General features: G+C 43.6%; 1 protein-coding gene across 7 annotated transcripts in view; it reads right to left on the bottom strand.

The window, feature by feature from the left end:
- Window positions 1-6: 6 nt before the first annotated feature.
- Window positions 7-23177, bottom strand: part of rapgef6 (Rap guanine nucleotide exchange factor (GEF) 6) — a 141110-nt gene continuing 117939 nt past the window's right edge. For 5 of the 7 annotated variants that reach the window (XM_005727727.1, XM_005727728.1, XM_005727729.1 and 2 more), the window contains 14 exons: window positions 18815-19055; window positions 15928-16095; window positions 15353-15568; window positions 13062-13273; window positions 12464-12587; window positions 11510-11533; window positions 10055-10275; window positions 8965-9138; window positions 8497-8643; window positions 8193-8309; window positions 6359-6623; window positions 3324-3853; window positions 2068-2424; window positions 7-1945 (listed from right to left, as the gene is read on the bottom strand). In XM_005727727.1, the coding sequence (XP_005727784.1) occupies window positions 1923-1945; window positions 2068-2424; window positions 3324-3853; window positions 6359-6623; window positions 8193-8309; window positions 8497-8643; window positions 8965-9138; window positions 10055-10275; window positions 11510-11533; window positions 12464-12587; window positions 13062-13273; window positions 15353-15568; window positions 15928-16095; window positions 18815-19055 (2819 nt within the window). In that variant the 3' untranslated portion in view covers window positions 7-1922. The remainder of the gene's footprint in view (window positions 1946-2067; window positions 2425-3323; window positions 3854-6358; window positions 6624-8192; window positions 8310-8496; window positions 8644-8964; window positions 9139-10054; window positions 10276-11509; window positions 11534-12463; window positions 12588-13061; window positions 13274-15352; window positions 15569-15927; window positions 16096-18814; window positions 19056-23177) is intronic. The other 2 variants (XM_013909496.1, XM_013909495.1) reach the window with 2 other exon arrangements.

The following is a 23177-nucleotide window of genomic DNA, read 5'->3' on the forward strand; positions in this document are numbered from 1 at the left end:
GTGTGTGTGTGTGTGTGTGTGTATATGTATATTAGCATCAATCATTTCAAGTCTTTGTGTGGCAAAACAAAAGAAGCGTCACAGAGCGTGCGACAAACAGCAGAAGGAGAAGAGCATCTAATTCCAGTTACACCCCTGCCGAACTGCGGAGGAAAAAAATCAAAGCACAAATGGAAAAAAACCAAAACATTTTTCGTTTGCATGTACAAATTTGCTTCTTGTTTTCAATGCAAATAGACAATTTTCAAGCACATCCTCTTTAAATAGTCTACAAAACACACTATGGACACAAAATGAAGGTGCGAGGTACGCCTTAAAATATTCGCCGACTTGTTTGCGACACTCGCGCTTTTAAATAGGAAGAAAACAAAAGAACAAAAAAAACAAAGAGATGAGAGACGAGAGGTACACTGTGAGCACATAATCCAAATTTATGCTGCATCTGCATATTCCTGCTGCATTATTAACACATTTACAAGGTCGGCCGAACCTGGAGTGTTTGCACTAACACTCAGCTTGTAATTCAATAGACAACTAGTCTAATAAACACTGTAAACAAAATGTGTAAGCACTGGTGTAAACACTGTCTTTATGCACACCAGCGTGATTTTGGTGTGTGTGCATATATATATATATATATATATATATATATATGCAAATCGTGTGGCCACACAGTGCTAATTTATCATTTTACTATAGCTGCTGCAATTAAATAACAACACATTTTTATTATTCTACGGTAAGCAGCAAGTCATTTGTTCTTCAGCTCATTAGAATCAAGTTATGATACAGTTTTTATAGAACATCCAGGAGGCAGCATGCCGCTAAAGTACCTCGCGACAGACTAAACAAGCAGTAAGAGAAGCGGCTGGCGGTGGGGAGTGCAACACGCAGCCACGGGGAACTGCCTGAGATCTGCAGTTTGTCTTTTTTTCCCCTGTAAAGCTCAGCAAACTACAATAAGCGCTAAACATGAACAGACGTGCCTTCCGTTGTTCCGCGGGTTTGATTTCTCATTTGTCACCACCTAAGGAGGGAGCGTGGGAAAGAAAAAGGCAACGGGGCTCCTGAGGGGCTTTTCTGACCTCCGATGCAGTCGAAGTTTAAGTACTGCAACTGTTCTGTGTATTTTTATTCGGGTTTTTTGTGCATTTGCTTTGTTCATGTGGAATCTGGTGTCACATGCGTAAATTAATATCATCAGTGCCAAAGCTTGTCTCTTTGTTTCACATTCATCTCCATTGGAGCGGACGACAATCTTGCAAACGTCAAAATAAAATGAGCAGAGCCACAAAAAAAAGAGAAAACACCCCCGTGAGTTCATGTTTGTCCACGACGCTGCTGACTACTTTCCGTCCCTTTTTGTCCTCACCATCCTCGCATAAAAGCTCAGAGATGCAACTTAAAGAAGAAAAATGAACACTTTTACAAAAAAAATAATCTAAACCACTGTACAAGATTTTAATTTAAAGAAAAAAAATCAACAACAACACGAAAAGTGAGCTTGAAGCGCAAAATGGAGGTACACGGTCCGTCTCTGAGGAGGCTGACTTCGTCGCACGACGCGTCTTTATTGTCACTCTTTCCTTCTTTTATTTTGTTGGGGTTTTTTAAGTCTATCTACGGCGGCGTGATCCCATCACAGCGCCTTTCTACTTTGTACAGAGTTTTTAAAAAGTATCCAAAGTCTCTGTTTTCTTCTTTTGATTTCTGAAACGAGTTTAAAAAGAGGTGCTTGTGTGAGTCCCGGGAGTTGGACAGGGGTCACCTGAGTGACTGGCCAGGTTCACGAGTGGTCTGCGGTGACGTCACAAGGGGCCTTGGGAGGGGCTCGGACGATGTGCTCTGACAGTTGACGGCAACCAGCTGACTGGCTTAGTCCAAAGCCGGATCAACACGACTTGGTCCGTCGGTTTGTGCCGTTACACCGCTGAGACTTGCTCATCTGGATAAGAGAAGATAAATATATATACCTCATGTTCACATCGTAGCCTAAAATTTCTCTATCACATGATGTCTTTGCAATTCTTTTCTACAGAAAAGAATCAATTCTGATTAGTTTCCTACCATCCTCACTGTCAGCCAGATCCTGTGGCGGGTGGCAGATGCTTGGCGGTCTGGAGTGGCCCGGCGTGGACCCGGCTGTCCGTGCGTCTTGGTGTTGAAGGTGAAGGTTACCCGCCAGCCTGCGTGCCTCAGCCAGACTGCCGGCAGCTCCGGGGCTCTGCAGGAGTTTGCTCCTCTGCAACGCCACGCTGTAGTCCGGAGGTTTGAGGTGAGGAGGCCTGGGGACGTGCCCTCCTGGCCCACCTATTACTCCGTCTGCAAGGCCGAGGTCCCCCAGGGCCAGGCCCTGGTAGCCTGGAGGGGTGGGAGGGGGAGCTCGGTAACGCTCATCCTTGGCAGGGGAGGTGACACAATACACTGGATGCAGGTGGAGATCAAAAAGAAAAAGGGTGGGGATGGACCGAAGAAAAGAGGGGGGGGGACGAGGGATGAGGAGTGAGAGGAGGAGGCGAAAAGGTCGCCGGGGAGAGGGGGGGAGGGTGTGCAGAGGGTAAAAACAAAAGAAAAAAAAATAATGGGAAAATTAAATCAATGCGATGTCACCAACACAACAGGCAGCTACACATGCACCACAGTGTGTCAAAAATGAAAAGGAAAACACAACAGATGAGATGGATGGCTGCAGAATACAGACAGAACTGGAACTGCAACTGAGAACTGACTTCAGCACTGATTAGTTTGTCGGTTATTCCCAGATCAATCGATTAATCGCTTGGTTCTTATAACAGTGGAAATGCCCATCGTGATGATCTGATATTTATTGTGAGCCAAGAAAAGAAATAGCAAATTCTCACATTTGAGGTGATGCAGGCGAGAGTGGCCGACTAGAACGATTAATCGATTGTCACAGTTGCTGTCAATTAAAATCCACACCAACGACTCAAAATCTGTCCTAAAAATTGCTTAAAAAAGACGTTTTGCTATCCTTATGATAGTAAACGGCTATCGTGTTAGCACAGCAGGAGATCCAAAAAGAGGAATTGACTCTGGAGAGGATAGAAAGCTAACAGTGATAAGAATGAGCTCGGACTCATTCTTATCAAAGTGCAGCAAATTCAAGCTGTTTACTGGAGCTTAAATCAAAATATGGTTTGGCACCAAGACAGATTTGGGGGAAAAAAAATCAAAGTCTATAACCTCACAAGCAAATCTAGGATGGCAGAGCGTATTTTCTTCTTTTTCTCAACTTTTTCTCCTGACCACTGCTACTCTGTGCTGTGTTTACAGGGAATCAAACTCGCAAGCTGTTCCCTCACCTATCAGGCCCTTCTCTGTGCTTGATGTCACCGTTTTGTAGGCAGGGTCTGTGCTTTGCCCTCCTTCCTCTTTGGCTGGTGAGGAGGGGTGCTCCGAGGTGTTTCGCCGCTTTATCGTCCCGTAATTCCCCTCGTAGGTGTCCGAGAGCGAGCCAGACGACGCCCAGCTCTGCCGGCACTGATTGGACAGGTCTGAACTCGAGTCTCTGGAGTGCTGCCTGGCACCGCCGTCGCTCGCCCACACGGGCCCGGCAGCCTCGGCCTCCGCTATCGGCCGGGTCATCTGCGTGTGCTTGAAGTGGGACAGAGCAAGCGGGTGGCCGTGGATGCCGTGGTCCCAGGGCCGGCAGGAGGAGGTGGGGAGGCTCTGGAAGGAGTCGTGGGAGTTGGAGGAGCAGGACGTCCAGCTGCCGCGCCCGCTGTCGGCCACCGAGTCCAGAGAGGTGTGGTCGTGGGTCAGCTCCTCTGTCGAGATGGAAGAAGTGAAGGTGGAGGCTCGCGTCGGGTATCCCCGAGCTGACGAGGAACCGCTGTAGATGAACGAGAGTAATACACAGATGAAAATCAGCACAAATACCAGCTCTGATTGATGTTTCGTGCCCCTGTGAATAACAGTACCTATCCACCTCCTATTACCAGTTCAAATACTCTTATTTTACATAATAAAATACATTTATATAAATGTGTAACTTGGCATACTTGTCATTTCAAACCGCATTTGCAGAACGCCTACATGGCAATCACGACTACAGTGTAGAAAAACCGGCCTGTGTAAAAATAGTCAATAAAATATAGTCTGTTGCGCAGGACTGTTGAGTGGTGGTAAAGGTGGAGGTAAGTCATACCGAAATGAAGCGACAAGAAAGCGAGAGGGAAGAAGGGAGGGGCGACAGGAGAGGACAAAGGAGGTTCATCAACCATAAAACACTGCTGAAGGGCACCTCGGTCAGAGGATCACCAGCACGAAAGACAAATGGACAAAGGATGAAGTTCAATGTTACACAGATCACAAACCGCACTCTTTGTTGTTATAATGATGTCGGTAAAATCAGCTTTGATTCTGCACACGTAAAAATCACAAAGAATATGATGTTTCCCTGCAGCCTGGCTCAAAGCGAAACATAAACTTTTCCTCTTCACCTACTTTGTTTGTTTTCATTCACTGACACTGTTTTACTGGACAAAACAAGCCACTCAATGAAACCGAGCCATATTTCATAAAACAGGTGCGTGTTATACGACGAGGCTGCCGAGGTAATATATTACCAGAGCGGGGACACGGGTTATTGAGTCTCCTCTTTATGAGACACAATGGCCTGATCATGGAGGAATAATAAACAAACAGCAGACAATAAAAAAAAAAAGCCGTGTTGTTAACTCGGCCAGATTAAAAAGCCGCCCGCGTAGAAACCGATACGCTGTTAATAGAGAAGAGGAGGAGAGAGGAGGTCAGTAAATGTGGGATGCTAATAAAAACCCGCTGTGTTTTAGAGCTTCCTGTTTAATGAGGGAAGGACGTTATTGGAATCCAGCTTGCTGAAAAGGTGGCAGCAGACAGCGTGTGTCTGTGCGTGTGTGTCGAACGACGGGGTTTCTGACACGTGCCTTATAAAAATATTTGCTTGCATTTTGGTCGCCTGGTGCAAAATGTTCCCGTTCAAAAAGCTGGCTCCAAAAGCAAGTCAGCTTGGGCGTAGACTCCCATGTTAACTCTTTCCTCATAAAGATGACATTTAGCGACCGCCCCTGTACCTTTAATGGTGAGTTTTGACGCCTCTGCATACCTCAATCAATATGGTTTGACAACCATTTCTGGGTTTTCCACGAGTAGCTGAAGAGGCAGAGACCACTCTTACTAACGTCTGATTCAAGCCCGGTCATTTTGTTCATTTAATAAGTCCTGAAATGTGACAGAAACCTCTCAGTTCAGAACTTAAGAGCTTCAGGTGTTGCTCCTTGTAGGCTTTCAAGGGGTAAAGAGTACAAGTTCTCAGCACTGAACAGGAATAAACATACTCACAGCCTCATCTCTATAGCTACTGTTCTCTGTGCATCACTAATGTAGAGCGCATGCTTTTTAAATTATATTTAACCCATTTAAATGTTATTAAGGCCGTAAGTTTTATCTATTGCACATTGGCTGTTTGAGTACCAGGTGGTGTGTGCAAGACTCCTCAGCTTCACATCAGCTAATTGGAGTCACTGAACTGGACCTCTTAACCATGTTCGCGGTGTTGATGCTTTTTAAGGTAATTATCTGGCAAATGAGATGGCGTGCTGAGTGGTTATTTGTACTAACAGCTTTGGTGAGTTACTTTGTGTCTGTGCAAAACACCCAAACAATCTACAGATGCATCCAGCTAATGAAGCTGGCCAGAATTAGGTCTTGTGCCCAGATACTACAACCGAGACAGCAATAGCCATAATGCTAACTCGAAGGCTTCAAAATGTGAACAACGTGCAAGTCACACAGGCGTCGAGACCCGTCTGTAATTCCAGGCAACACACAGTTTGATAGGAAAAATATGTTTTCAACACTGTTTGGTGAGTGGTTATAAATACCTGCAAACTACTTGCGTTGAGTTGTGGTTTGGGAATCACCTCACGCAAGTTTCACTACTGCTCAGCAAGTAGTTGGCGGGTGTTTGCAGACAAGTTGCCATCTTGTCTAGCAACCTGCTAGCAACCAAAGCAGTGACAAGGAAGTTTTTTGGTGCACCGTATAGCTCCTTGCAACCAATTTGACCTATCCATTACCAGCAGCCTCCAGCAACTACTTGGAGAATATACATGTTTCCCTAGCAACCAGAGATTGCCAGGGGGGTTGCTCACGGGTCTCTAGGCCTGTGTTACTTAGGGCTTATCAAACATCCAGTCAGTATACGATAGGAATCATAATCAGTCCTTGTATTATGCAAAGTGCAAAACAACAAAACTATCTTGTCAGTCTATCCTATCAAAATAAAAGCACTTCTTAAATGTAATCTAAAGAATTAATCAGACAGATTAGACAAACTAAACTGAAGCCAAATTACCTTGTGCTGGGCTGGCTGTAATCAGCATTTACGTGGGAATGCATTCCTGCTGCGCTCTCAGGAACCGCGGTAGCTATTGCAGGAGACGTTGTAGTAGCAATAGTGGCAGTAGTAGTCATACAGGTCCTGTTGCTGCTATTACATCGGTCATCAGGCCCAGGAGCAGGCACAGAGTCGACCGAACAGATACTGGAGCGGGAGGAGATCTCGCTGTGACTCGAGTCCGACAGGTTGTCAGCTTTACCGGGTGGTAGGAGGGCATAACCTGGACAGAGGAGCGTTTCAGATATTTACATTTTGGAGGTTAAGCTAAATTTTTATTAAAACTGAACAGAGACTTTTAAACAAAAGCTGAGTGCAGTGGTACAAATGCAGATCGTTTTACTGGGTTGCAATGACGATTACTGCAGCCAAAGTACGGCAGTGTTAATGTGCACTGTACACAAATGATGCTCTCTTTAGTGAGTGACTGCATCCTGAGGAAGACAAAGAGTAAAATAAAACTATAAAGAGACTACTTTAAATTTCGGTGACGCCGAAATCACAAACACTATCAGAAAGCGTGAGGCTGTTGTTTGTGTTATTTGTAGACTGAGACTATGAATTGTGTAGAAATGACTGTGAAACACACACTTGTGGGAGGGGGTGGGTTCATAGTTTAAACTTTATATCACAAAAAGCAAATAAACTGACTGTCGGGAAACTAAATGAACATTACAATTAAAATGCTGCACGCCACAGAAGAAATCCATATACCAAAAACAGAGCCTACAACTTGTCAACCAAAAACGAAGAATAAATTTAATCATTTTAAAATTCAAATTCGGGAACGAAGAATGTTTCACAGCGACAAACATGACTGTCGGCTGCTCGATGACATCCAAACAGCTTTAACACAATAATTCATAGCTTTAACCCATGAATAAAAAATGTCGGGAGAGTTGCGAGAACACACTGAAATGCTTTTTCCATCTGCTGTTACAGCCTCAGATGTACTCTTTTCTATCTGTGTCGCATCGTCTTCTTCAAGTATTCACAGCGAAAACTCTCAGGCGTCACATCTCTGTGACTCACGGTGGATCTGAAGCTCTCAAGCAACACTTGTACTTTAAAAAGAAAATGCTTTTTTTTTTTAATATGATGGACTCTTAATAAATGCAAATCATCAACAACAACAAAAGTCTCTCTCAAATACCACTGTGTCCCTTCTCTTTACTGTTTTTGCTATAACTGTCTCAACGTGATGTCTGTTAGAGGGTCTTTCTCCTGGAGTCTCTGTCCCTGCACAGCCAGAGGAAGGGGTTAGGGCTGACTGATCTCCTGGCTCTCTGCTCTGTCTGCCCTCGTGTCTCATCCTGAGGTGAGGAGGACATACGCTCTGCTGTTTCCTCCCTACTGTTCAGGTGTGGGCTGACTGCTGCTGGCCTCTCCCTGGACTGACTCCTTTTCCTCAGTATCCTGAACGGTGACATTAGCCTCCTCCTTATGGGGGACTCTGGGGGGGTGTGTCTCATTAAAGGAGACTGGGAAAATGGAGTTGGAAAACTGTATGGAGAGTCACTTTGGACCGCAGGATGATCTCCATCAATCCTTTTCCTTTTTGGGGCTGGACTCCCTCCTCTTACCCTCAGTGACGTTAGCCCTGCATCTGCCTGTGCACCCTGGCTGCTCTGCTGCCTGGATCTCCCTTTCCTTTGCTCTGATGAGTGGAACAAGCCTCTCTGAACTGCCTCTGTCTCTTCCTGCATCTTCTCCTCTTTTTCTCTCTCCCTCCAACTCTCTTGGCTACTCTGCCTGGTCATCAATAGGATCCTCTTTTGGAGGAGGGTCCCACCTATGCCGTAGCTGCGCAGACTGACGGTGGCCTTTGAGCTAGCTTCGCTGGTCAGCGACGATGAAGATCCCGACAAGTTCATCTGGCTGGAGTTCTGGGACTTTGCCACACCTCCCACTATTTAAAAAAAGGCAACGATAGAAGAGATGAAACCCAGAAAACACAAATTAAAACTTTATTATTCATTCATGTTAAGTGTAATCAAACCACACTAATATCTTAAATCAGTAAGATTATCTGAAGTGGATAAAAAGCAAACAGGGTAAAAAAAAAAAGGAAGCAAGAAACGGTTTTGGTTGCAAACCTTTGCGCGGGGAGCCCTGAGGTGACACCGTGGGGCTCGAGTGAAGAGAGGAGATGGTGGAAACTGTGTCGTCACATGTTCTCTTTGTGCTCCACTCCTCTGACGAGTTCACTGGTGGTTTCTTAACCACCTGAGGTGAGTTGGAATCTGAAGAAGAGAGAAAATAAAAGGTCACGAAAGTCGCCAAACCAGGGATTTGGTTACACTTCATATAATACAGAACACAGAAATGTGACATTTCTTTCTGTCCTTGCTTTAAATAAATAAGACGACAACCCGACTGTTTTCTCAGAAACAAGTTTGAAATCATTTTGAATTTTGTGCACGACTGCAACTTTACAATAACCATAAAACTAGTCACTTATTAATCTTTGAAACACAAAAGTCTATTGAAAAGTAAAGTTCCTACATGATGATAAAAAGTTACATTACATGGCCTAATGAGAAATAAAACAGGCGTGTACTCACTAAGTGAGGCTATGTCCTTGGCAGTGCTCTTCTTTCGTAGAGGGTTCAGTGGGACCTGGACCTGTAGGACTTGTGACACCCTGTTTTGTGTTTTTCCGGAGGGCAGAGTTGACCGCAGCGAGACTGGAGACATATCCGACTTAGTGGATCGCCTCTCATTCAAATTCTTAGACACTAAAATCACAAGAAGGTGACAAAAATAATGTTATAAACAGGCAAAACTGCATCCAACATGAAGCCAGTGTAATAAAGCAATAATGATGTTTAGATCAACATCTGATGTGGGCTTTTTATTTGAATCTTTAGTTACCTATACCAAGAAAAGTACCAAAATTGATGATACTAACCAATAATCCTGCTACTTTTGACAACATTACCAAAATCCACTAGATGGCAGTGCAGGACATCTATTTTTATTTATTTATTTTTTATATTATTGAACAGGACAGTGGTGGAGAGTAAACAGTAAAGTAGGGAGAAAGCGAGAGGCAGGGAGATACAGGAAACGATCCAGGGCGAAACCTGCTGCCTTTCAGCGTGTAGGTCGCCGGCTTGACCAATGAGCTGAAAAGGCCATAAAAGGCTGAAAGTGCCATTTGCTTGAATAAACTCAAATCCCATCGAACAAGTCTGTCTTAAACTTCACCGAGCCTCATTAAACATGTATTAATCTTCTCCACACTAGTCACATCTCCCTGTATGGCTTTTCCTTGTTGAGCCAGCTATGTGGGTCCACAGTGGATAGCTGTGGGTAAACTGTGGGGGTGTGTGTACAGAGCAAAGCCACAGTTATCTAGTGCAGGGATGCGAGGTTGACCCACAGGCGGGGCCAGCGAGAGTTTCCTGTGGGTAAGAGCTATTGGTTGCCCACAGAGTTCCCTTTTGGGACCCCAAAGCACAAAACTGCTGTGGGCCCCGCGTGGGTACACTCACTTGGGCCTCCATGGGAAAAGTGTAAGTTTGCCCTGCCCACGCAGCCCCTGTGAATCTGCATGGGCATGCTTGCTGGGATAATAGCACGCTAAATACTTTTTCTAATTAAATCAAAAAACCCAAATAGTGAATCCCTCTTAGTTTCTGATTTACTTACAAGTGTTGTAAGACGGCTCGCACTGCAAGGACATGATCTGGTGTTTCTCCTCATCAGTCTCCACTGTGAGGTTAGAGAGGTACTGCTTCACCTTTCTGGCCATCTGAGCGTCTTCGTACAGCTTCTTAGCATTGAGGAGCGAGCTTCGGCGTACTCTCTTCTTGTGCGCTCCGCCTTGCACGTCTAGCATATTGGAATTGGTGCTGCCCTGACTCAAAGACCTAAAAGATGATAGCAAAGAGGCAGGAAGAAAAGGTAGAGTAATAATAAAGACAGTGAGAGGAAGAAGAGATGGAAGAAGTGTGTTAAATTGAACAGAAGTAACAGAAAAGGTGGAGGAGGACGGAGCCGCAAAGAACAGAAAGAAGGAAAGGAAGATAAATGTGTAAGAGAAGAAAAAGGGCATGGAGGAAAAAAATGCAACACAGTCAATTTAATCACCAATAAAACACGAAGGTCTTCCGTCTTATCAAATACAGCTTTTACTACAAAATCTGTACATCTGCCTCCGTTTTGGAGCATAGCATTTTAAAAAAAGGACCATGCAACTGGGAGGGAGGCAGCACTCCCTGGTGTGCCATGCTATCACAGTACAGAACAGCAGAACATTTTGTCAGATGGAGGCAAAAAGGGTTAAGAAACAAACAACGCACAATATTCGATACTGGGAATATTATGCCATGATGCAGATATGAACAAACGCCAAACCTGAGTCAAATAGTATCACTAAAATACACACTGGTGCGTTTTACGTTGCCTTTTTTTGCAGCGAGGTGGAGCTTGTTCTACAGGATTGTGAGCTGAGGTAGGTGATAAACGGATCCACCCTTAAGTGCTATTTTGTTGCGTTTCCAACCGTACTACAAGAGCAACATCAGCAGACGGAGTTTGTAGTTGCTATGGAAGCGTAGCAGTTTTTTCCAGTTCATTTCAGCCGTTGTGCATTGTTATGGAAATGTTACTGAACAAACTTCACCTGCTGATGAAGACAATCAGATATAAATGAATACTGCAGGACAGGAACTTAATGGAACAATGAGGTCTAATTACTCTCCTGCTGTTTCCAGGCAAGAAGCTTTGCATTATAACTATCTACTTATATTCCACTTAAACTTGAATCTGCAGTTGAATAGCAGCAATTCATCATTTAGCCAATTTTCACTGGTAGCTGCGAATGTGTTAAGAAACGCTCTGCACCATTTCAAGCTACTATATGACTCAACATACACTCTCGTCAGTAGGGTAGACAATTAATGGGTCAATAAGGGACTTTAGTGTGGTTCGTGTGATGCAAACAGAAGGGTTAATCATGAACAAGCACAGGCAGACACATGAACGCTCATATAAAGCATGGCGAGACATGCAGAGTTTATGATGACAGGGATGCAGGGAGGATTCAAACTTTTGCCGGGCCAGATGGAAACAGGATGAATCTGGTACGCAGGACAAACTTACCCTAAACTCTTCCACCTCTTCTTCCTGCAAGCAAGAGGCGTGAAGATTGAAGCGTGACTCAAAGACAAGTTCAGGGGTCAGGGGAGAGGAGGAGACAAGACTATGTAGAGGTCATGCCGCAAAAAACAAACAAACAAACAGGAAATGACCGGAGATGGGAGGACACCAAACAGTGGACATCTCCCCATGTCAACCTGAAGAGTGCGTGTTATGACTTCGTATATGATGCATTTGGCACATTGTGTTGTGTTTTTTTTTTTAAATATGTGACTTGTGTATAGAACTGAAGTTTGCTCTATATTTTGGGTTTGCAGTATGAAGGGAGTGTCTGCAGGGGGCAGTCATGCACCGTAGCAGTGACAGACTGTGATTAAACACACACACACACACAAACCGAGTGATAATAACTACACAATGCGGCTGGCATCAATTCTACCTTCATTTCCATTCAGTCCATTCATTGTGTTCTTACATTCCAGCAGAGGAATGCAATCCAAACACAGAGAGCCATGAACTGAACAGGAAGTGAACGGGAATTGATTGAACCAGACCTTCAGTGCGAGCCTGATCCTGTTGGGTGAAGGATCAAGGTTGGCTGGTGGAAGTATGGTGGTGCGGTTCCCTTTTTGCCAACATTGTAGCCTTCGGTGGGAAAGTATTTTTACACGCTTCTGCTTCAGTTTTGAAGAAATATGAGGGAAGTTGTGGATTCACAATAACAAGCAGTTTAGCTTGTTATTGTGCACTAGGATGCTTTTTTGCAAATACAAAATTCAATCATGTGCTCCCCCGATGAGGACGTTGTCTAAGTAAGAAATTCTACAATATAATGTATAATGCCATATTCAAATACATATAAATCTGCACAAACAGCCTTGTCATTTCATCACTTGTCATTTTCCTCCTAAAACAGGTTTAAATGGTTAATCGTGCTGCAGTGTCAAACCAACCGACCTTTGCCTAAACATGAGGGCAGGGTCCATGTTGGCTGAGGTCATCCGCACCACATGTCTGATCTCCTTCGCGATCATCCTCAGCTTCTCAAAGTTCACAAGGCCATCAACACTTGAGTCATTGCCTGAGACGACAAACAGAAGTAGAAAGTGAGAAGTCGCCCGTCAGCAGTGTGGTGGAAGGAAATGATCGACGTTATGGACATTTGTAGAAACTGATATGCAACACTTTTTCCATATCACATTTTAAAAGTAAAACCTGAAATTCCCTCTATGTATTTTTTTGCTATCATTAGCCACACTGCTTAATTTGAGGACGCAATGAGGGCAACTTTTCATTTTACACAAACACTTTTAAGAAGGAGCCTTTGAGTAGAAGTCGGGCCAGCTTTTAGGTGGAAAAAAAAACCGAAAGAAGAGGAAGCCTATAGCAGAAGTAAACCTCGTCAGTGAGTGTGACCTGACCTTTGGCACAACACAGAGGAAGCTGGGAGATTAAATTAAACTTCAAGAAACGAAAACAGTCTTGTAGCGTACTTAAGAAACACAAGAGTGAGGATGCAAGTAGATCATCTGAGAAGGCACACAAAGTCTTCTACCTTCATGTAAGAAGGTGAGGTCCTTCTTGACCACTGGGAACAGCGGGATGATGGGCGGCTGCATGCTCTGGCTGCTCAGCACGTTTCGGTACTTGGCCATGTTCCTGGATGGGTCGAAGAGATCTTGCAGGTCCCCAAAGAGCTTCTCGTACTTACTGGGCAATTTTTCCCAGGAACTCCGCAGTCGAGCCACCGGTGCCAGGTTCAGTCCGCTGCGCGAGAGAGGAAAGAGGTGCAAAGAGGGCGGGGGGAAGAGAGGGATCGAGGCAGAGATAAATAGGTTACGGCAGACAGAAGGAGGGTGGGGGAGAGGTAAAAACGAGGAATAGATGAAACAAGGGTAGAGAAGAAAAGGAAAGGAGGTTAGGTTTAATGTGAATGTTTCATGCTGTACAGTTCCTACTCTTTGAGCTAACTAACTTCAGTGAGTGGGGTCATCTTTTCCCACAGCTGAAAACCCCATAAGGTGATGTCAGCTCTGAACAGACAGCTAATAACAATGAATGACACAGCATTTCTTTTCTTCTCTCCTGTTACATTGATTTGTTCATGCAGCTGGCAGTTTTCTTTGTCATACTAGATCATGTGACTCAAACACTACACTACTGGACAGATGGCTTGGCTTTCTCCATATTTCACAATCCTGCATGTCTAACACCTTCCCCTTTTTTGCTATTTGCACATGGCAGCAGCCGCCGCCACCGCCGCCGTGCCCCTGTCAGCAGGCAGGTTGTGTGCAGACGCCCTGCTGTGAGCAGGAATGTAAAGGGGCGAGAAGGTCAGGCACTTGGGCTTTAAAGCGCCTTTTACAGCGGCAAACAGAGCATCTCCATACGGCTGAGCTCTTTTAACAAAAGTCCAGATCAGGGAGTGGACACGTGACACTGAGGTAGCAGCGTACTGCTGTATAAGAAGGGTGCTAACATTTATTCTTAGCACAGGAACACAGAGCAAAAAAACGTATTTAGTTCAAGTCATCAAATGTATGCGGCATCTACATCAGTACTGAGCTCAGTGCAACTTCTTCCTGCACTGATATTTAAATTTATGCCACATTAACAATGCAGGCAGTTCCTCTTATTATTTATCACTTTGTTTACTGTTTCACGCTGCAGAGTGCTTGTTCAGAAGTTTCAAAGCTAAAAAAGGACTTGGACTATAAAACCAACATGGAGTGAGAATTTGGAGTGGTCAGGTGTTATTTCACCTGCTGGTTCGGACACAGTGTGACAGTGAAGACACCGTGATGCCCACTTTTTTTGCCTCCTTTCTTATCTTAGTAAAGGAAGCTATTTTCCGCTGCTCCCTTAATTGCAAGGAGTTGCCACATCATGTAGCTCTGCATGTGTGATTTGGCAGATTTTTAAAAATAAATGCTTGATGTAACTCCCCAAAATGACTTGTCTTCTCTTGGGATTGAACAGGGGACGAGTAAAACCAGATTAAAATGAGCAGGAGCATTTTGGGAAATCTTGAAACAATGAATTGGTCTTAGAGTTGAAAATGCTTAAGCATCAAATGGTGTCATCTGCATGAAAATGAAACTCAGAAATTCGAAAAAAAATACGGAGAAATCCAAAATGTTCCAGGAAACAAACGCTGCAGAATGTTAAACGGGCACATTTTTCAGCCATATGACACCAGATCCTCTGGGGCTGGGAGGAAATTAAATCTACAATAGTAAATGCTCTGGGGTGGCCACTGTGATTTTCTGATCATGGGGAAACAGACAGTCCTGTGCATCTTTAAGAGGGTAAACACATTATGTGGGACTGCATTTTCTTTGAATAAATGTCATTATTTTCATGGACCTCAGGCTTGTGTTTTAACCTGAAAGTTCTTATTAGATCTTAGTTAAAAACATTAAGGATAAATCCCACACAAACAAGCTTCTGTGCAGAAGCTAAGATGCTTAAACATGAAAATACTGGCGGATTTAAATTTACGTGCATCCTTAAACTAAAATACACTGACGCTATGTTTAATACTCCATAAAAGCTCAGCTACAGCCAAACCACAAAGGCCACAGGGACTCAATCATTGTAGCAGACAATAAGCATAACTACTGCTGTGAGACTTGTTTTAAATGCTGTGCAGTTTCTGTGCGCTCTGGGAGAATCAGGGCTGATTACAGGAAGGAACAGAAGGGGAAGAAGGGAGGGGGTTGGACTGGTTCTCCTGACGATGTGGTGAATGGAGACCCACCATCAAAGCTCATCTGCCAGCAGAGATGGAGTAAATGCAGAATGAAGGACACAAACAGTCGAGGGGAGGTGCTACACTGAGCCAACCTGATAATAGCGAACATGGAGTTGAAGTTCTTGCACTCTCTGCAGTGAAGGGCGATCTTGATGAAGTGTTTGATGGTTTTCATCCTTTTCAGAGTGTTGGGCTCCTTCAAGATCTCTGTGGCCACCCAGAAGGTCTCCTGGTTTATCACCTCCTCAAATTGTTTCAGATTGCCACTTCCCACAGAGGAGTCTAGTTTAAACAAGTCATCCACGTACCTGAAACACGTGACAGAAGGGTTCAAAACTGGGTTAAAAGGCAGGATATTATCGTTTCAACAAATGGTATGTCAAAAAACTGTTACTGTAACTAATATTCAATCATAAAAAATATGGATATCCTCTAGTAATATGCTTCAACCACCTATCCGGCACTTTCTGGGTTCATAATTCCATCAATTTTAACAAGATTTCCACACCAATGGCTGAAAGCCTCAGGCCACGAGAGAGAGCTTCCACCACGTTTCTAGACGAATGGCTTCTTGACAGCCACCCCTCCACTAAGACCATTTCTAATGAGGCAATATTCCATCCAGCAGTTGTTTTTTTGAACTGCTGCTAAATTAAAATCTACATACTCTGTGGACTCGATGTTCCTGAAGAGCTCAAAGTCTCTCATGGAGAGCTGGGCTGCAACCTCCATGGTGCTCAGCTGCAGAAGTGAGATTTGACTTTCTCTGAGGAGATCCTGGGCGTCCTCGTCTGAACACAACGTCTCCGTCTCCATGTTGTTCTTCAGGTAATACCTAAAGAAGAGGGAGCAGGTGGAAGATGGATAAGTCTAAGAATAACTTTGTTATTTTATTAAAATATTTCTTACCTGGACAGAAATTAACTGACGGTAATTATATTTGGTGCTAGAAATGCATGATGCAAAACACTTTATTGGTGACAGCTTACTTAGCATAGTATGCACTAGACTGCAGTTCCCTCAGCTTTAATATAGGCAGACAAGTGGGTGGACAAGATCCATTTTTCCAGGCTGATAAAACTTTCTGGACCTGATAAATTAAATGTTCCTTTCAGTCTTATTTCATTTTTAAATGGGCAAATTTTCTCTCTGAGAGCAGAAATTAGTTTCAGGAAAAGGCAAAAAAGATGCTCTGATGCTGATGCTGCTGACAGATTATGTACATATTTTACATCTAAAGGTAAAGAAGGGGAGAGAAAGAGCGAAAGCAGGGCTCTTGGCAAAGAGAGGTTAAAAAAAATGACAGGTGCCTGAGTAAGAGCAAACAGGAGCCATTTCTCCTTAAGATTAGTCTCTAAATGTTTTCTGGGAGACTCTTTCACGCTAATGGAGCTGTAATGTGGTCATCTAGGAATGCTGAACCACAAATCAGAGCATTATAGGCCAAGAGAGGGCAACCCTCAGGGGTAAAGTGTTGGCATGGCTGTACCTCTAAACTACGCTCAATTACTCTGTCAGACAAGCTCAGGCTGTGAGATCAAGCTGAATTTATATTTAGGATAAAACATGAGACCTGTTTCACATTTAGAAGACAGAGAAAAACTCCCTCAACATATTTAGATTCAAGACATTTTAGGAATCTAATCATTTATGAGAATCTGCACACGCTGAAAACGCAGAGGAGGTGATAAGATAAAGCACTTGTGTAATGCCTCTGAAACAGAAGGAGGCATTAGAGGAGCAAAGACAACATAAAGCGAGAGAGGAGTCGGAACGAGTGCAGATGAAAGAAGAGAGAAGAAGAGGAACACGAAGGGAGAGGAGTAAAAGGAAGTCCACATGAAAGGAGACGAGAAGGGACAAGAGGAGCGAAGGAGAGGACGCGGGACTAAATGATGTCAGAGGAGAGAAAGGGACAAGAAGATGGGAGGAAAGGAGTGAGGGGAAGGAGATGAGCAGGGTACTTAAGGGGAAGAGAGGAGAGGAGTCTAAATTAATGATGGACAAAGTGCTGCTTAATAGAACTGGGAGAGGGAACGTCACTGGAACCAAGCCATCGTAAACAGCTACGGGCAGTGTTTGGGTGTGCGATCTGTGCTTAAGCGCTCAAGATCCCCTCGACGCATCTATATGTATATTTTGGCAGCATGATTAAGGCTTTGTGTTGGCTTAGCCTGGATCTCCTCCCCCCCCCTTTTCCCTTGGACCTGCTGTCAATCAGCAGCTGCAGAGAGGAAGAGACGGAGGAGGTGAGATATGGTGACAGAGGACCCGGGTGGAGATACTGCTCCAGATAGAAAGTACTGCAATGTGGACTGCCGATTGCCCTCTTACATACGTATACAGGTTGAAAAAAATACAGCCAAGCATTACAGGAATAGCAAGTACAGGGAAAAGATTTCCTCAAGAAACAGGAAAGCATAAGAGATTATATACACACACACATATATTCAATTTCAGCTGTTTAACCAGCATAAAAAAGGTCTATACCTGCACAGCTACATGCCTATATCTTGCTATGTGTCTGTATGTGCGTGCGAGTGTGCGTATGAATAATTCCAGCCGCGGCATGCTGTCTGCAGGGGCCTCCGCCCCTGACAGAGGATGAAAAATTCATGCTAGGCTAGCTGGGAGGAGACCAATGAGGGACCACAGGAGACGAGTAGAGAAGAGGGAGAAAACTGTGGAGAAAGTCACTTCAGGGTAGACGTAACGGCTGCAGTCCAATAATCCTTCACGTCTTAATTTCATCTTAAAAGGGAAAATGACTAGCACAGAACTGTGATACAAAACAACAACAAATTGGGGGGAAAAACCTACACGGACACAAAAATATACTCGGTAAAAGAAAGAAGACGCAGCATCAACAAAATGATCTTGAAGCTTCTTCAAATAAGTGGAAAAGTTGCCATTTTCTCCAGAAAAAGGAAAAGCCTCGACTCTTTGGGTGTGTTGCATATCACTACTGTTGAAACTGTTGTTCAAGTCATCCACGCCAGGTCGTGTTAAGTGAATTAACTACATCACAAAAATACTACCCCGTATCTCCAAGAGCAGGTAGTAGTACATTCAAGCTTTTCTCAGTGCTGATTTGGAAAACATGTGACACTCGATGGATTAAATCGCTGTACTTAGCAAGCCTAGAAATTATTTGAGAGGATAATAATTGGTGCAGCTGTAAAAAACAGTGAGAAATGTGTGAACATTCACAAACTGGAAACCAGAAATCCCTCAGTTTCAGCATTCTTACTTTTGAGTCCAATAACTACAGGCAGGATAATTCAAGATTTAAGTGGATATCCTTTTTGTTTTTGACAACAACAAACTTCCTGGACCTGCAAGTGTTGTTTCCGGCTTTATTCTGGGTTGTGTTTGTGTACTTCATGTTGCAGAGAGAGAAAAACACTCAGCTGCTGAAGTTACGTACAAGAAAATACCACTGATAACCATTATGTAAGATGGGATGGATCAAACGGGTCATAAAACACAAATGCAGACCGAGTATTAGATTTTTCCACAACAATCAACACCAGTGTAACAGTTGTGATTCTTACCTTCCATTAAGCTGAATTCGATCAGCCAGTTTAGAGAGCTGATCAGGCAGACGGCGCTGTTTTATGACTCCCTCTGGGCTAATTGATACCTCGCACAGGGAGTAGGTCTCGGGTGCCGCGACGAGTCCAAACTCATTGACAGTGTGCGCGACGACATCCTTGGCAGTAGTGTCCTTACTGATGATTATGTAGCAGCTCTGCTGGTCGGCCTTGAACACTCGAATTACCTGGTCTGGGATGTCTAAGAGTGGAAGAGAAAGGAAACAGACGAATTGTGTGATGTTTTGGAAAAAGTCGGCTTGGCCAGTAAAGACAGGAAATTACTTTGATTATTAACAAGTTTAAGCTGGAAAGACTCTGCAAGGAACTTCCAGAAGAGACCAACTCTTCTGCCTAAACACCTTGAGTGTAAAATCTGAATTCAATTTTATGTATCGCCCCAAATCACAACAACATTCGCCTCAAGGAGCATGAACATTACAATACAATGTTCTTCTATGAACAAGCACTTGACAACAGTGGGAAGGAAAAACTCCCTTTTAACAGGAAGAAGCCTCCAGCAGAACAAAACAGACAGGGACAGCCATCTGCTGCAGCCTGTTGGTGGTGAGGGGAGGAAGACCGGATGAAAAACCCATTGTGGTGAAATCTAAAAGGGATAAGGGTTGATGTGACTGTGCTTTTAATGTTACAGTATGTCACAGGGCTCTCTGACAGCGCACGAAGGCAGATACTTTAGCACATAACACATTTATTCTGACTCTGTTCATCAAAAACAAATAACATAAGAGTCACATGCTGTCTTTAAAACATGTAGACTACAGTCTATTTGAAACACAGCCTCAAATAACACTTAAAAAGTGAACAACAGACGGGAATAAAAAGAAGAGGACAAAGCATATGGAAAAACATGCATGCAAGGGTAGCAGAAATGCAAGCAGAAGACTTTCACTTCTTGGCAGATATATCGGGCTCAGGCAGCCCTGCATTGACCTTGGATATGCACATATTCATCTTGAATCATCTCTGAATTTATCTCTGTGATGTGCCCTGCTAGTAAGTTTGTTCTTAGCATCATATTGTCATATTTTCTGGGTTAAGCGTCTTCACCTTAGCACTCTATTTCCCACAGTTTGACAGAACTCTGTAATATTAGATCACTGTTGTTGTAAAAGCATAAGACTGAAAATCCAGTAATTTATTATTTAAACCTAAATGGTTTATAGAAACATCTTACGTGAAGTAAAAGATGAAGCCACTTCCGCGTCTGTTATTTGTTGTTAAATAGTCCATTATAAAGGCTTTGAATGTTGGTGATTGCAACAGATTCCCGAGGCTGCACGCAGCTGCACGCGACTTACATGGCGTGCTGTGTGTGTTAAATAATGGAAATGTTCCCCCTGAGTGAAATCCTGCATTAAAGATCCCTGTGTTTGAGTAAGGAAGAGGGTACGGCCCATTAGCCACAGGCGGGTAAAGAGCTTTAAAAGAATGAATTATGAACGCTGCACAGTGACAACTGGGAAGAGAGTCCGACAACCAGATGAAGCTATCACACAGCTGCAACATGAACCTCAGCGTGTGCAGGTTCATGCAATCTTTTCGTTTTACCTTGCTGGAAACAGACGGGGATCGTAAGCGATGACTTTCTGCACATTACCATAAATCCACACACACACACACACACACACACACACACCGGCTTCTTTTTGTTTATCAAGCAGGTACAGGGCAAAACACAAAGCCTGCCCTTATTTGCATGGATATCTGATCGGTCTGTGGCTGCGAGTGCGTGTGAATGGCGAAAGCTGTTATCTGTACACAAGTCAGTTTGGATTCAGAGCTCCAAATTCAACATAAAAAGTCGGTTCTCTGTATGCATCTGATGCAATGCTGTGGTCGCAGTCACGGTGGGTACGCTGAGGGATTCAGTTCCCGCTTTTTAAGTTTAATTTATGCGCAGCATTTTGATAAGCATAAGTCATTTTTCTTTTTTGTTTGTTTTGTCTTTTGTCGCCACTTTTGTTTCTAAAAGCGACCAATTCTTTTCTATTTCCTGTCATTTCTACTTGCTGATTCGGCTGAACTGTACCTGCCACCGAGCGTTACTTGTGGACATCGAGTGCTTATTTATAGTCTATTCATGAATCATTGCCTAATTTGAAAACGGGTTCCAGATGTTTCCCTGCACTGTTTCACAGATTTTTAGCCAGCTTTTGTTGTTGTTGTTATTTTCCATTGAACCGTATCGACATATTAATGTTTTGATGTTAGCACCCCTTCTTGACCTCTTTACTGACTGTGTGTTCATTAAGTGCAAACACATACATAAACACTTTTATACTCATTCAGATTATTGCTGACTTTTATGCTGAAGATGGAGCTATGTACGCTGACGCTCTGCTGGCAAAGACCGCATTAGAGAGTTTTAAAGTGCAGCCTTTCCTCCTCCCTCTGTGGTGCTGCAGCAGAAGAGAGCTTCTCTGTTTATGTGCAGCAGGGTGTTGAGAGAAGGCTGACTGGAGGCTAAATGCTTTGTGTCTCATTAGCTGTAATTTGTGATTAGAGTGTGGAAAGCCTTCAGATAAATTGCTGGCTATCATATCCAGGGGGCCTAATCGTGTTTAATCCTCTTGATGAGCTATGACCTGGACTGCCACACAGGAGGACAATAGTGCCCACCCGGCCGGACATCCAATCAATTACCATCTTTAATAAAGTATTGTTCATTTACATAAACAGCAAGAAGCCAAAGAGGCTTTCTACACAAGAAGGAAAGGCGTGGGATTTTGCAAACACAGCACTAACAAAGGCTGCACACTTCCAGCAAGTCTGCTCCTCCTCCTCCTCTTCAGCCTCCTTTCTGCTGTTTGCCAAAGCTTTTCCAAGTCCCTCCATCATACAGTCGGAAGTCATAAATCACAAGATAGCAGAAGAAAATTTGCCAAGTTTGCTCAGGTTCCTGAGAGGAGAGCGGACTAGCTAAGGTCAAACACAACTGTTTCATGACAAATATCCTCCCAATCATACACCTCTTCTTTTTTGCTGTTCAACAATTTGACTATTTGGTTTTGGATTTAAACCAAGAGCTCTGTCAACTGGGGCCAGCATTTCTCATTAAGGCTGAATATCAGTATCCGTGTTTACAAACAGAAAAATCAATCTTACGAACATGCGTCCTTCACCCCAAAGGTAACTGCTTAAAAACAGACTGACGTGTCCTTCCTCAGACACTTGGAAGGTTTCACAACAACAAACCGAAAGAAGAAGAAGCAGCAACATGCAACAGGGTCCAGAGCCTGAAGAGCGCCATTCATGGATACAAAGACGCGTGTGTGTGTGTGTCTGTGTGGTGGGCTATCCAACAGTGGCAATGAAATATCCTTATACTTACAGTAGAGTCCCAAAGCTTGGCAAGCAGAGAGGAAAAAGAGAAAACACAAGTAATTACAAGCACAAGAGAGTGTGGGAGGAGCACAAAGAGACACAGCAGTTGGAAACATTATGACAGATGAAGAAGAAAAAAAGAAAAACGAAAAGGAGGGAAGACCAGCTGAGTTTCTAGTGTATCCTGAATCTGCTTATGGGAAAGCAGAGAGGCAGAGTATGACTCAACATGTCGACACCAGAACATCTGTTTAAAATCACAGCAAGAGACGCGCGAGAGGAGAGAGACACAGTAAAGGACTGAAGAAGCGGAGGGAAAAAAAGAAAAAGAGAGAGCGACAGTGGCAAAAAGACACAGAAGCGAGTGAGCATCTGTGGGTTTAGCTTCACGCAGAGTTGTACATCAGACACGCAGACACAATGCCACTTTGCGAAATGAGACAAGACATAAGCAGCAGCCTCCAGAGAAAACACTCGTACTCTACCTCTAAAGCAATTCCAGCTCTGCCTCTCTAACCGATTCAGCCTGTGATGGCTGAAGCAGGAATGTATGGGCAACATAAAGTGTGGCAAAAGTCACACAAATACCTGGTAAAAGCAGGGCTGTAGTTCATCTCCATTATGATTATTGCCTGCTTTTGTTCCCTAACTAAGCATTGATTATTAAGCCTCTCAGATAAAACTGGGCGGTGACTTACAGGGCAAAGTGGCACAAAATGAATTTAAAATAGCTTTTCTATTACAAAGAAACATTTCTAGTAATGAAATTCTATAAGTGCAACTTAAATGGTGCTATAAAATAAGCCAAGAAAAGTCTAAAACCATCAAAATGAAAACCAATCTGAAAGTTAATGAGACAAAACACATGAAAAAAAAATTACAAATTTTCCTAAATATTGGCAGCCAGCACTTTCCATTAGACCTCCTGCCCAGTATGGACTTAGGGAAAGAAATATTAGTGCATAGGCAGGGCATT

The sequence above is a fragment of the Pundamilia nyererei genome, unplaced genomic scaffold (assembly GCF_000239375.1).
Source record: "Pundamilia nyererei isolate P.nyererei 1_Seehausen unplaced genomic scaffold, PunNye1.0 scaffold00026, whole genome shotgun sequence".
NCBI lineage: Eukaryota > Metazoa > Chordata > Actinopteri > Cichliformes > Cichlidae > Pundamilia > Pundamilia nyererei.